This window comes from Rhinopithecus bieti, unplaced genomic scaffold (genome assembly GCF_001698545.2).
Source record: "Rhinopithecus bieti isolate Rb0 unplaced genomic scaffold, ASM169854v2 scaffold_8690, whole genome shotgun sequence".
Taxonomy (NCBI): Eukaryota; Metazoa; Chordata; class Mammalia; order Primates; family Cercopithecidae; genus Rhinopithecus; species Rhinopithecus bieti.
The window spans coordinates 293463-305743 of NW_016805815.1; the positions used below are offsets into that span (position 1 = coordinate 293463).

General features: G+C 49.3%; 1 protein-coding gene across 1 annotated transcript; it reads left to right on the forward strand.

The window, feature by feature from the left end:
• The first annotated feature begins 244 nt into the window (after positions 1-244).
• Positions 245-12179, forward strand: RBFA (ribosome binding factor A). The gene is made up of 7 exons (XM_017873811.1): positions 245-540; positions 2536-2578; positions 3503-3679; positions 4651-4763; positions 7985-8069; positions 10044-10117; positions 11613-12179. Exons 1-7 carry the CDS (start codon positions 383-385, stop codon positions 11992-11994), a joined length of 1032 nt encoding a protein of 343 aa, XP_017729300.1. The 5' UTR covers positions 245-382; the 3' UTR covers positions 11995-12179.
• Positions 12180-12281: the final 102 nt, after the last annotated feature.

Genomic DNA, 12281 nt, shown 5'->3' on the forward strand with positions numbered 1-12281 from the left:
CTCGCGTCCGTCTTCGCCCCGCCCATTCACCGCCCCCCTCGCGTCCGTCTTCGCCCCGCCCACCTGCTGCCCGCCTCCGGTCTTCGCCCCGCTCACCTACCGTCCGCCTCCGGCCTTCGCCCCTCCGCCGTCGTAGCCCCGCCCGCCATGTACCCAGTCTTCGCCCCGCCCCGGGTCGTGGCCCCGCCCACACGCCGTCTACTTCGCGTCTGTCCTCACCCTGCCCTGCACCATCGCCCCGCCCACACGCCGCCTGCCCGGCGTATGTCGTCCTTGCGCTCAGCGCCGTCGCCCCGCCCACACGCCGCCAGCCTCGCGTCTGTCGTCGCTCCGCGCCTGCGCCCGTTGACTCCCTGGTTGCGCCGGGTCGTCGCGCCGCGCCATGTGGGCTGCGGCCGGCGGGCTGTGGGGCTCCCGCGCGGGGCTCCGGGGCCTGCTCCGTAGCCGCGATACTGCGCTCCTTCCGGGCTGCGCGCGGGAAGTGCACGGCTCTGCTGTCTCCTGCAAGAACTGGCTCAAGAAATTTGCCTCGAAAACCAAGTAATGCGGCGGGGGGCGGTGTCATCGGGCGCGGTGTTCCCTGGGGGGCGGTGTCGCCGGGTTGCGGTGTCCGCCCACCCGCGTTCTTGCGCCCACGCGGCTTCGGTCGCCAGTTCCTGACTCCTGGGGTTTGCAGCAGTTCAGCTCTCACTGTCAACATTCGCAGTTTTTCTGTTCGTGGACGTGTGTCGGGTTAAAAAAGCAAAGTGACAATGTGTGTTTATTTTGATTCTTGTCACCGGACGTATTTTTCAGGAGATTAGTTTCAGGAAATGAGGAAAAATGAAAAAATATAAGAATTTCGTTGCTAATGTTGACTTTCTGTGTGGAGTTAATTTGAAGACTAAAGCTTGTCATGATAATTAGTATTTTAAATGATGAAAATAAGTACAATAAAATATAATGATTTTTCACGCTGCTTTTAGTTCTTCTAAGTATGGTAGATGGGTGTATGTTTTCTACTTTAATACACTACTTTTAAGACAGTTTTAGACCCTGCAGAAAAATTGCAAACGTAGTGCCGAGATCCTGTGTCCTGGCACCCAGCTCCCCCTGTATTAACGTCGGACTTTAGCTTCTCCAGTTAAAGAGCCGATATTGATAGGTTGTTGCTAACTGAAGCCCGTACTTTATTCACTTTTCCTCGGTTCTGCCTGCCGTCCCTTCCTGTCCCAGGTCCCCACCCAAGGTCCACGTTACATTGAATTGTCTTGTTTCCTTAGGCTGGAGTAGTGTCCCAGACTGTCCCTGTTTTTGATGGCTGTGCCAGTTTGGAGGGGTACTGGTCAGGTGCTTTGCAGGATGCCCCTCTGTTGGAATGTGCCTGTTTTTTTAATGCTTAGATGTGGATTATGGATTTTGGGGAGGAAGACTAGAGGTAAAGGCCATTCTCATCGCACCGTATCCAGGGTCCACGTTGGCCGTGATCCCCTGCGTGAGGTGCTTGCCAGGTTTCTTTACTGTAAAGTTACTCTTTTTGCCCCCTTTCCTTACTGTACTCTAGGAGAAAGTTGCTGTGTGCAGCCCACGCCTAAGGAGTGGGGAATTTTGTCCTAAGTGATTTGCATTCTGCACAGAGGATGTGTCTCTTCACCCCGTTTATTAGTTCATTCATATCCCCAAGAACTCATGGGTTATAATCCTGTGTTACTTAGTTTTGTTCAAATGTTTCCAGCTCTGGCCCTTAGCAGCTCTCTAAGCTCCTATGTCCTGTTACCATACCCTTGTCATTATGGCATTTTGCTGGGTTTTTGTGTGTGTTAAACACTTTCCTGCTTTCTGGCACTACAAGATGCTCCAGGCTCATCTTGTGTGTTTCCTACTGCAGCCCTGAAATCAGCCATTTCTCCAAGGAGCCCTCGTTCCTTTTATTGGAGAGAGAGATTAGAAACCATGGGTGCTGGGTGTGTTCGTTGCTTCTGGGGTGTCTGTCTTTAGGCCATCTCATCTGACGAAAGGATGTATGTGTTCCTGTTCACCCTCGTGTAAATATGCACCTGTAAACATTTCTGTGTATAACCATCTGTCTCCAACTCCAGAGCGTACTGTGTGGATCATTCTAGCCTCCCCTCCTTGCTTACCTGTAAGTCCCACTCCAGTAGTGAGCGTGGCTCCCACCATTCATTTGCTTAATTGTTCAGTCTCAGTCTATGCCTGTGACAGCATCCGAATCCTTTACCTGAACTTTCATGGGAAACATCTTTATCAATTAGAGTGTAGTGTTTCTGTGCAGTTTGGTAGGTGTCTTTCTCTCAAACCTTGGGACTAGAAGTAGAATTTAGGTAAAAATATGAGGTTGAATTAAAACCATCTTCAGCCTCTTCCCCACAACCCATGTTGTTATCAATTAAATACTGAAATTTTTTAAGATGGCCGGTAACGTAACGTCTAAGTTTAGCCCCTTACAAACAGTGATGGTATCATAACCTCTTAAATTCGCTTATGTAACTTTTTGACTTTGGCATCACTAACATAATGCTTATTTTCTCCCCAAAGAAAAAAGTTTTGGTATGACGGTCCTGCCTTGGGCTCTCACTTGGTGAGTATAAGCCATGAGCCACTTTATAATCTTGATGGGAGTGAGGGTTTAAAAGTTGGGAAAATTCTTTTTTTTTTCTTCTTGGCTGTGTCACCCAGGCTGGAGTGCAATGGCTGGATCTCAGCTCACTGCAAGCTCCGCCTCCCGGGTTCACGCCATTCTCCTGCCTCAGCCTCCTGAGTAGCTGGGACCACAGGCGCCCGCCACCTCGCCCGGCTAGTTTTTTGCATTTTTTAGTAGAGACGGGGTTTCACTGTGTTAGCCAGGATGGTCCCGATCTCCTGACCTCGTGATCCGCCCGTCTCGGCCTCCCAAAGTGCTGGGACTACAGGCTTGAGCCACCGCGCCTGGCCAAAAGTTGGGAAAATTCTTACCTGGAGGTCTTTCCGTTTCTGTATTGGAGGGGACAGTGTCTATGTGGACGCAACTGGATGCCATTGGCAACATGGAGTTTTTACCTCTTCCAAAAAAAAATGTACCGACATTAATGTTCTCTGGAAAGTCATATCTTTTATCAAATTATAATATGGTAATATCCATTTAGTTTTTAGTGTGTGTGTACCATAAAAGTTTATGCAATATATGACTCCCATTCTGAAAATAAATACATCACTTATACTAAAATTACTGAATTATTCCCTTTGGCAGGGTGAACTTTATGGTATGTGAATTATATCTCAACAAAAACTTTTTTTGAGAAAATATTTACTTGCAGTACTTTTAATCTTGGAGGGTTACCAGGTAAAAACTAAAAGGATCCCGGTTTATCAAACTGTATCTTAATGAAAGCTGAGGCAGCTAAGAGTGATAGCTGCTTATCCAGCTGAGAGGCTGCCCGTCCAGCCCTCCCCAGCCCTGCTGTGTTAGTTGGTGAGTTTGGAGTTGTAATGCTGCCCTTGGGGCGTGCTCTTCTTCTTGATGGAGACTTACAAACCATCCAAGTTGGAATTCCTCGTGAGGACCACCTCAAAGAAAACCAGGAAGGAAGACCACGTGCGCGTGAGGGCCCTGAACGGTCTCCTCTATAAGGCACTGACAGACCTGCTGTGCACCCCCGAAGTGAGTCAGGAGCTGCATGACCTTAGCGTGGAGCTCTCCAAGGTAGGCTACGTGGCCAAAGAGAAGAAATGGGTTGAGACAGCAGGCCTGGCACTCACTTTACCTGGCCCAGTCTTGCCTGACAATTAAAAAAAGACGCTTTAGGCTGGGCGCGGTGGCTCACGCCTGTAATCCCAGCACTTTGGGAGGCTGAGGCGGGTGGATCATGAGGTCAGGAGATCGAGACCATCCTGGCTAACACGGTAAAACCCCGTCTCTACTAAGAATACAAAAATTAGCCGGGGGTGGTGGCGGGTGCCTGTAGTCCCAGTTACTCGGGAGGCTGAGGCTTGAACCCGGGATGCGGAGGTTGCTGTGAGCCGAGATTGTGCCACTGCACTCCAGCCTGGGCGACAGAGCGACACTCCGTCTCAAAAAAAAAAAAAAGCCACTTTAGCACTTACAAAGTCTTAGTTCTGGGTTGCAGAAATGATACTCAGTCTGGTCATTGGAGCCCTGAAGACAGATGGTGGGTGTCCGCTGTGCAGAGGCAGATGTCTCACTGGAAGGTGGGAGTCCTGTGACCAAACAGCACCTGGCATGTTGTCAGTAGAAGGTCTAAGCCTGCCTTGGGAGGAGGATGCATCTGCCTGTACCTCAATACAGAGGTACAGGAGATGACTTCCTCTGGCCCACTCTGAGTTGTGAGGAGAAATGGCAGCATCAAGCATTTTTGATTAGCGTCTCAGGGCAAGTGGCTGTGAGGCAAGCGTGGGGTCAGGATTCTGGTTTGTTTCTGCAAACCAAGTGGTTTGGTTTGCAGGACCTGGTGAAGAGGGGCGAGAGGTTTTGGGTTCTGGGGCCCTGCTTCACCTGGGGGCGTGTGAGGCAGCAGGTGGTGGCCTCCGGCAACCTGCCAGAGCCCTGACTTGGGTGGGAGGGGCGTCCGCAGCTGTGGTTTTCATCTCCTGGATGTTGTTTGTCTTGAAAACCCATGTAAACTAAAGACTGACCTGTGGGGGGTGGGGTCTCAGGTTTCCCTGACTCCAGACTTCTCAGTCTGCCGAGTGTACTGGAAGACAACGCTCTCTGCCGAGCAGAACGCACACATGGAGGCTGTCCTGCAGAGAAGTGCTGCGTCCATGAGGTGACGACCTTTGCTTTCTGAATGTACTTGCTTTTTGCTCACACCCTCAGTGTCTCAGCTGTTTCTCTTGTAGGTGGACTTTAACTTTTCATTGAGTATTTTTTCTTTTAAAGAAAATTTTGGAAGCAGTTTCTTGAAGTTCATTGTATAATTTCCTTTCTCATTTAAGCCATAATGTAGGTTAGCATTTCTCGAAGTGTGCCAGGATCCTAGGGATCTGGAGATCCTGTCAGGGAGTTCATTAGGGTAAGACGTTATTTCACCTCTCCTGCTGTGTTGACATTTGCACTGAGGATGCAGGAACCGTGAGGGAAGACTGCTGGTGCCATGCTGCCAGCCAGGGCTGTGGGGCGCCATGCCACAAGCCTAGAGTAAAAGACGACGTCACTTTTACTTAAGAATATCCCAGATGAGACTCGACATGGTGCCTCTCACCTGTAATCCCTGCAGCTCGGGATGCCGAGGTGGGAGGATCCCTTAAGGCCAGGAGTTCAGGACCAGTTTGGGCAAGATGGCGAGACCCCGTTTCTACAAAAAATTAAAAAATTAACCAGGCACAGTGGCAGCACACACATGTAGTCCCACCTACTCGGGAGGCTGAGGTGGGAAGTATCCCCTGGATTCCTGTCACCCCAGGAATTTGTGGTGGCAGGAGGATCACTGGAGCCCAGGAGGTAGAGGTTCCAGTGAGCCGCGATAAAGTACCTGCTTTCCAGCCTGGACAGTGGAGCAAGACCCTGTTTCTCAAAGAAAAATTAAAATCTGAGACAGTTTGTAAAAAATTATTAATTGTATTAAATCTTGATCCTTGAGCGTGTCTTTTTAATATTTTTTGTAATAGGAAGTAAATGTAAATGACCTGCTGTCTGGAGAGTGCTGAACAGAAAAGCATAGTGACCAGACCATTCAGGTTTGGGTGTCTGTCAGACATTCTTTCAGAAATGAGTGAGTGAACCTACCACTCCAGAGCCAACAACGGACCATATCTGTTGCCAGTGATAAAATTTAAGCTTTCAAGTGAAAATCAGAATTTTAGGAAACTTGTATTCACCACTGTGAGCCTGACAACGCCTAGGTACTTGAGACTCTTCTGATGAGATGGCAGCCACCGACCTTAACAAACATGCTGTCGTGTGGTAAACCGCATCAACGCTTTCAACATCTGCATAACTAGGTGAACTGTTGTTTTCCAAATGACCAGTGCATGAGGTTACAAAACCGTATGTAGAGAGGTCGATTCACAGTGTGAGCCCGACGGTGAGCTTTAATGTAGCAGAGTGCGACGGGTTCGTTACTGTGGTTTCAGATTCCTCATTGCAGCTGTTTATATATTTATTTATTTGAGATGGAGTCTTGCTGTGTTGCCCAGGCTGGAGGGCAGTGGAGTGATAGTGGCTCACTACAACCTCTGCCTCCTGGGTTCAAGCGATTCTCATGCCTTAGCCTCCTGAGTAGCTGGGATTACAGATGCCCACCACCATGCCCAGCTAATCTTTGTGTTTTTAGTAGAGAAGAGGTTTCAGTATGTTGGCCAGGCTGGAACAACTGACCTTTAATAAAGTACTTTTGTTGAATTTTTGTGACAAAGAAGATCCATACTTTTCTCAGAGCTGTTAAATTCTCTCTTTCCCAACACACATCTGGGAGGCCTGATTTTTTTTTTTTTATTTTTTTGCTTTTCTCGAGACAGGATCTCATTCTGTCTCCAGGTTGGAGTGCAGGGTCACAGTCTTGGCTCACTGCAGCCTCAACCTCCCGGGCTCAAGCGATCTTCCTGCCTCAGCCTCCCATACAGCGGGAAGCACAGGTGCATGCCACCATGCTTGGCTCATTTTGTATTTTTTGTAGAGATAGGGTCTCCCTATGTTGCCTAGGCTGGTCTCCAACTCCTGGGCTTAAGCGATCCTCTGGCCTGAGCTTCCTAAAGTGCTGAGATTACAGGCATGAGCTACTGTGCTGGCTCTTCTTATATTTCAGCAAGAGGAGGGACAGAGTGCAGAAGCAGCAATGAGATCCCAGCTGTCTTCCGTGAAGCTGGCTTTGGAGAATGTGCAAATAGGTAAACAATGCCATGCTTCTCATTGATTTTGTGGGAGGAATATATACTTTTGTTTTGTTAAAATGTCTATGTAAGCATTTAGTGGGTTTTTAAGCGACTTTAAAAGGACATAGCTGTTAGATATCTCAGTTTTAGTTTCTAGTATAGTAAATATTGGTAGGCAGAACCCTAGTACAGTAAATATTTGTAGGTAGAACCCACATAAGCAAACGCTCTTTGGGATCTTCAATAATTTTTAAGACTGTAAAGGATCCTGGGACCAACAATTTTGGGAATTGCTGAGCTGGGTGATAATAAATTATTCAGTTTCCTCCTCAGTTTTAAAAAATGCAGAAATCCAGCTCACTGACCAGCTCTCTCAGAACTGGACTTTCTCCTTTCTGCCTCCCTTCTCATCATGCCCCATGTTTAGGGTGGGGACAGACGTAGACAAGGTGGCCATCTGTGGGCTTTGTTCCAGGCACCCTGCCTGGCTTCCCTGCATCATTACCATGCATGATGATGCCCAAGGGGGCTCTGTGAAACTGCCTATCAGAGAACGTTCATTTCATTTCTTACTGTTTTAACAAAACCAAGAAAATGCAGATTATTGACGAGTGTTGAGACAGCATTGTTTTCTGATTTTTAGGTATCAGAAAATTCAGTTGAGCCGGATGTCGCTCTTCCCAACTCCTGTGGGTCACCCAAGATTTAGGGTCAAGGTTTTCCATAGCTGTGTACCAAAGATCTGTGGTCACAGCTTTCACTGGTTATATGTGCCGTGCCTACATTGGCCTTAGGTCTGTATTACGTAATGTGCGTGATACAGATATCACTTCTGTGTCTAATACCTGGGAACCTGAGGGTCGTGTCGTGCCAGGGCGTGTCCACTGAGCCTGGGAGGACAGGCTGTTGGTGCACAGACACTGGAGCCCAAGGCCATGGTGATGAGTTCAGATCGGGTGATGTATACAGATCTCACAAGCTGCATTGAGAATGCGTCCCTTTTCTGATGTGGTAGTTGGCTAAAGATGACTCTTCTGGGCTGGCGTTTTCATTTTTGAGTAATACAGTGAATCTCACTCCTGCCTCTCAGTGACATCTTGAATCTTGTGTTCAGCACCGCGCGCCTCCCCTGAGCATCGCGGCTCAGCTGTGGGGCTCTGTGCATTCTCTCTCCCAGGCACCTTTTGATGTCCCAGCAGACCCTGAGGAATGTGCCACCTATAGTGTTTGTTCAAGACAAGAAAAGTGCAGCTCTCGCTGAGGTAAGGTTTCAAAAAAACTTTAAAAATTTAAAATTTTTATTTTTTTTATTGGAGACAGGGTCTTGCTGTATTGTCCATGGAGGCTAGTCTTGAACTCCTGGCCTGAAGTGATCCTTCTGCCTCGGCCTCCCAAAGTGGTGGGATTTATAGGTGTGAGCCACTGGGGCCAGGTAATAATTAACTTTTTATAACATAAGTGCTTATATGAATAAAATTTTAAATTTAAATTTTAAATCCTGAAAAGAGAATGCACAGTTAAAAAAGAGAAGAGGCGGGACGCAGTGGCTCAAGCCTGTAATCTCAGCACTTTGGGAGGCCGAGGCAGGTGGATCACGAGGTCAGGAGTTTGAGACTAGCCTGGCCAATATGGCGAAACCCCGTCTCTACCAAAAATACAAAAAAATGAGCCGGTCATCGTGACACGTGACAACTACTCCCAAGTAGTCTCAGCTACTTGGGAGGCTGAGGCAGAAGAATCGGTTGAACTGGGGAGGCGGAGGTTGCAGTGAGTCAAGATCGTACCACTGCACTCCAGCCTGGGTGACAGAGTGAGAGACTCCATGTCAAAAAAAAAAAAAAAAAAGAAGAAGAAACCACTGAGAAGGGAACAAATGAAAAGTCATGAAAGAAGGGTGCAAATGAAAAGGCTTTCCCTTGCTCCCGTGCCTCTGTTCCCAGCCCAGGTCCCCAGAGGTAATTGCTCTTTCTGGTTTTAATTTTTTAATGCTTATCACTGTAGCTCTAACTAGGGTATAAATTCGACACGGCCATGGTTTCCCTCCCACGCCTGTCTCTCCCTCCCACCTCTCGACATGGATCAGTCCACTCTCGTTTCACACCATCGGGGCTTATGAGACTTAGGTCTGTCCTGTAACTGTAAGTGCTTTTATCATTTGCTTTAGAGATGGGTTAGCTATAAAAATTAAAAACACATAAATATATACTTCCCTGGGTGGTGGTTATCTGGTAGTTAGTAAGGTGTATTATACCTTCAAAAACTCAGTCAAAACTCAGCGAATAGCGTTTGCAGTATTATAGGTAACTGTTATTCAGTATAGGGCCAGACAGTATTTGGATCCCCAGAAGAAAAAGATCCAGTTTGACATTTTTGGTTTTTGTTAATCAGTGTATAGGTAACACTAAAAACTTTGTACAAGGAGTAAGCTTGACAGATATGTGGTTTCCCTTGCTAGCAGAAGAAGTGAAGGAGTGAGGTTACAGTCCCTGCTGCAAGGGATCGAGGACAGTGCTGCGAGGGCATCAGCAAGGCGTTCCCTGGGGAGGACGTGCCAGTCTCTCTGAGCTCAGCACCCCAGGCTCCTGTCTCTGGGAGGGAGGTCCCATCAGGTGTTGCGGGTTCACTTCCAGAATAGTCACTGGACAGGGAAGGGTGCATGCTGTGCTTGGAGCAGAATGAGGACACCCCCAGAGGCAGGGGACAGGCAGGCCAGGGTTCGGGTGGAATGCAGTGTCCAGCAGGGCTTGTGGGCCATTGCTATGGTGTGGATGGCATCCCATGAGCCTGGCTGAGGAGCAGTTTTCTCTTGTAGTTTAGGCTCCCGGCTTCGTGACTGTCCCCATCATCTTTTACCTTGTCTTGCTGGGAGGCTTTTGTCCCCCCAAGCACACAAATTCTGTGGCAAAACTGAAGCATTTTGCAAAACTACCTTGGAAACCAGATAATGGTTAGTTATTTAATTCAACTAATGCTTAACTGGTTTCTTCATAAATTTGACTAACATTTACAAGTCTAAAATGTAGTTTTTAAAAAGCCTCACTTTGTTATCCGAGAAAATGTGTTATGTAAAAGAAAGCACAGGCTACTGAACAGATCCTCGCATTTGGGAAGAATCAATAGAAGAAACTGTGCACAGTCTGATCAAAAGCTCTGCAGTGAACAACACTGGTGTTCCATGGAGCCCAGCTGTAAGTATGGGGTGGGGACGTGGCTGACTGGTCTGTGTTCCTCTGCAGCTTGATAAGTTACTGGCAGTCGCAGACTTTGGACCCCGGGATGAAAGAGACGACTTTGTACAAAATGATTTCAGGTGATGCATGTGGACATATGTTTTGATTCCCTGGGGTAGATTCCTGGGTGTGGAATCGCCGTTTTCCACAGCAGCTGCACAGCTCCACATCCCTAGTAGCCTGCATGGACCCCGTGGCACTTGCCCCCAGGGCCAGCAGCCCATATTCATAGACCTGTGCTGTGGCCTGGCCATGTTTACACAGTGGGGGCCTCAGGGGCCACCAGAGGTGTCTGCTATAACTCCTCCAGTGAGGAGAGGGCCTCTTGTCCTCTTCATTCATTCAACACGTTGTTACTGAGTGCCCACTGTATGCCAAGCCCTGGTCTAGCATTTAGGATGCAGCGGTCTTTGGAACCTGCCTTTCATTAGGGGAAGCTGACAGGAAGCAGTAAACATCACAGATGGGTCAGTCGTGTGTGAGGAGGGGAGTAGAGGGAGGCGGGGCTTGGGAGAGCAGGTTGGGGGCACAGAAGTTTGGCCTGTGCATGTGCACACACATATACATCTTTTCCAAACCTGTAGTGCCTGACAGAGCCTCCAGGTACTGGGGTGTTTGTGGAGGGCCCCGTTGCAAGCATGCAGCTGCTAGAGCAGGCCTTGCCTGTGGGCCTTAGACAGCAGCGTCAACATCGCCTGGGCACCAGCCAGAGTTAGGTTTAACCAGCCTGCCAGGTGCATCCGAGCTGGAAGCAAAGCTCCATGCTGTAGCAGGCCTGGCTTGATTGGGTCAGCAAGGGGCAGTGTGGGGATGGCCGGTCAGGGAGCTGAGCCCAGGGTTTGGAGACTTTCCAGAGTGGAGCCTTGGAGGATACAGGGGTGTGACATTTCCTTGGTTAGGTGCTGTTCACCAAGAATAGATTCTTCATGAAGGCTAATGAGTGGCAGATCTGATAGACCTCACCTGTAATTCTGCTAGTTTAACTGGCCCGAGGCCCTGGCCATGCTTAGAGAAAACAGTTGGAAATGCATTTTTTTTTTTTTCTTGAGACAGAGTCTCAGTCTGTTGCCCAGGCTGGAGTGCAGTGGCGTGATCTTGGCTCAGTGCAACCTCTGCCTCTTGGGTTCAGGCGATTCTCCTGCCTCAGCCTCCGAATAGCTGGGACTACAGGTGCCTGCTACCACGCCCAGCTAATTTTTGTATTTTTAGTGGAGACGGGTTTCACTATGTTGGCCAGGCAGGTCTTGAACTCCTGACCTCGTGATCCGCCCACCTCAGCCTCCCAAAGTGCTGGGATTACAGATGTGAGCCACCGTGCCCGGCGTAAATGCATTTATTGCATACAGGATGGTGCCCCTAGACTGTGCTGGCCAAATGCTTCTGACGCTGGAGAACGCTGAAACCACAGCCCACCTTCCTTCACTCCTGTCTCCAGTTACCCTCAGACAGACGTTGGGAGGGTTCTCAGGCGAGTAGATGTAGGAAGTGTGATGTGCTGTTGTGTTGTGGCGATGACACTGTGGATTGGGGGCTCGGTTTGTGCTTGGTGTGAAGGCTCCTCTTCTCCCTTCCCAGGGACGCCGATGCCCCGCAACCCTGCGGTACCACAGAGCCGGCCATGAGCTCCAGCGTGTGTGGTATCAATCATGAGGCGCTCAGCAAGCAGATTATGGAGTACAAAAGGAGGAAGGATAAAGGGCTCAGGGGGCTTGTGTGGCAGGGGCAGGTGGCTGAGCTGACACCGCAGATGAAAAAGGGAAGGAAGAGAGCCAAGCCCCGCCTGGAGCAGGACAGCTCCCTCAAGAGTTACCTGTCGGGCGAGGAGGTGGAAGATGACCCGGACCTGGTTGGTGCCCCGGAGTACGAATGCTACGCCCTGGACACCGAGGAGTTGGAGGCAGAGAGAGGAGGTGGCACAACAGAGGATGGCCACGGCTGCAATGCAAGCAGGGAGTAGATGGAGAGTCGTCAGCCCTGCCCGTCCCGCGTTCGCAGGGAAAAGCATTGGCATGTGACGCAGCATGTGGCTTTGTTGAGGCAGTTGATGGAGTTAAAACCATCTGCTCAGCCGGGCGCGGTGGCTCAAGCCTGTAATCCCAGCACTTTGGGAGGCCGAGACGGGCAGATCACGAGGTCAGGAGATCGAGACCATCCTGGCTAACAGTGAAACCCCGTCTCTACTAAAAATACGAAAAACTAGCCGGGCAAGGTGGCGGGCGCCTGTAGTCCCAGCTACTTGGGAGG

Bases quoted from the DNA above. Each gene is read 5' to 3' on its own strand.
- RBFA (XM_017873811.1), top strand. From the start codon at position 383: ATGTGGGCTGCGGCCGGCGGGCTGTGGGGCTCCCGCGCGGGGCTCCGG. The intron at 3,680-4,650 runs GTAGGCTACGTG...GTGGGGTCTCAG, and splicing joins TTAGCGTGGAGCTCTCCAAG to GTTTCCCTGACTCCAGACTT. The intron at 10,118-11,612 runs GTGATGCATGTG...CTCCCTTCCCAG, and splicing joins TTTGTACAAAATGATTTCAG to GGACGCCGATGCCCCGCAAC.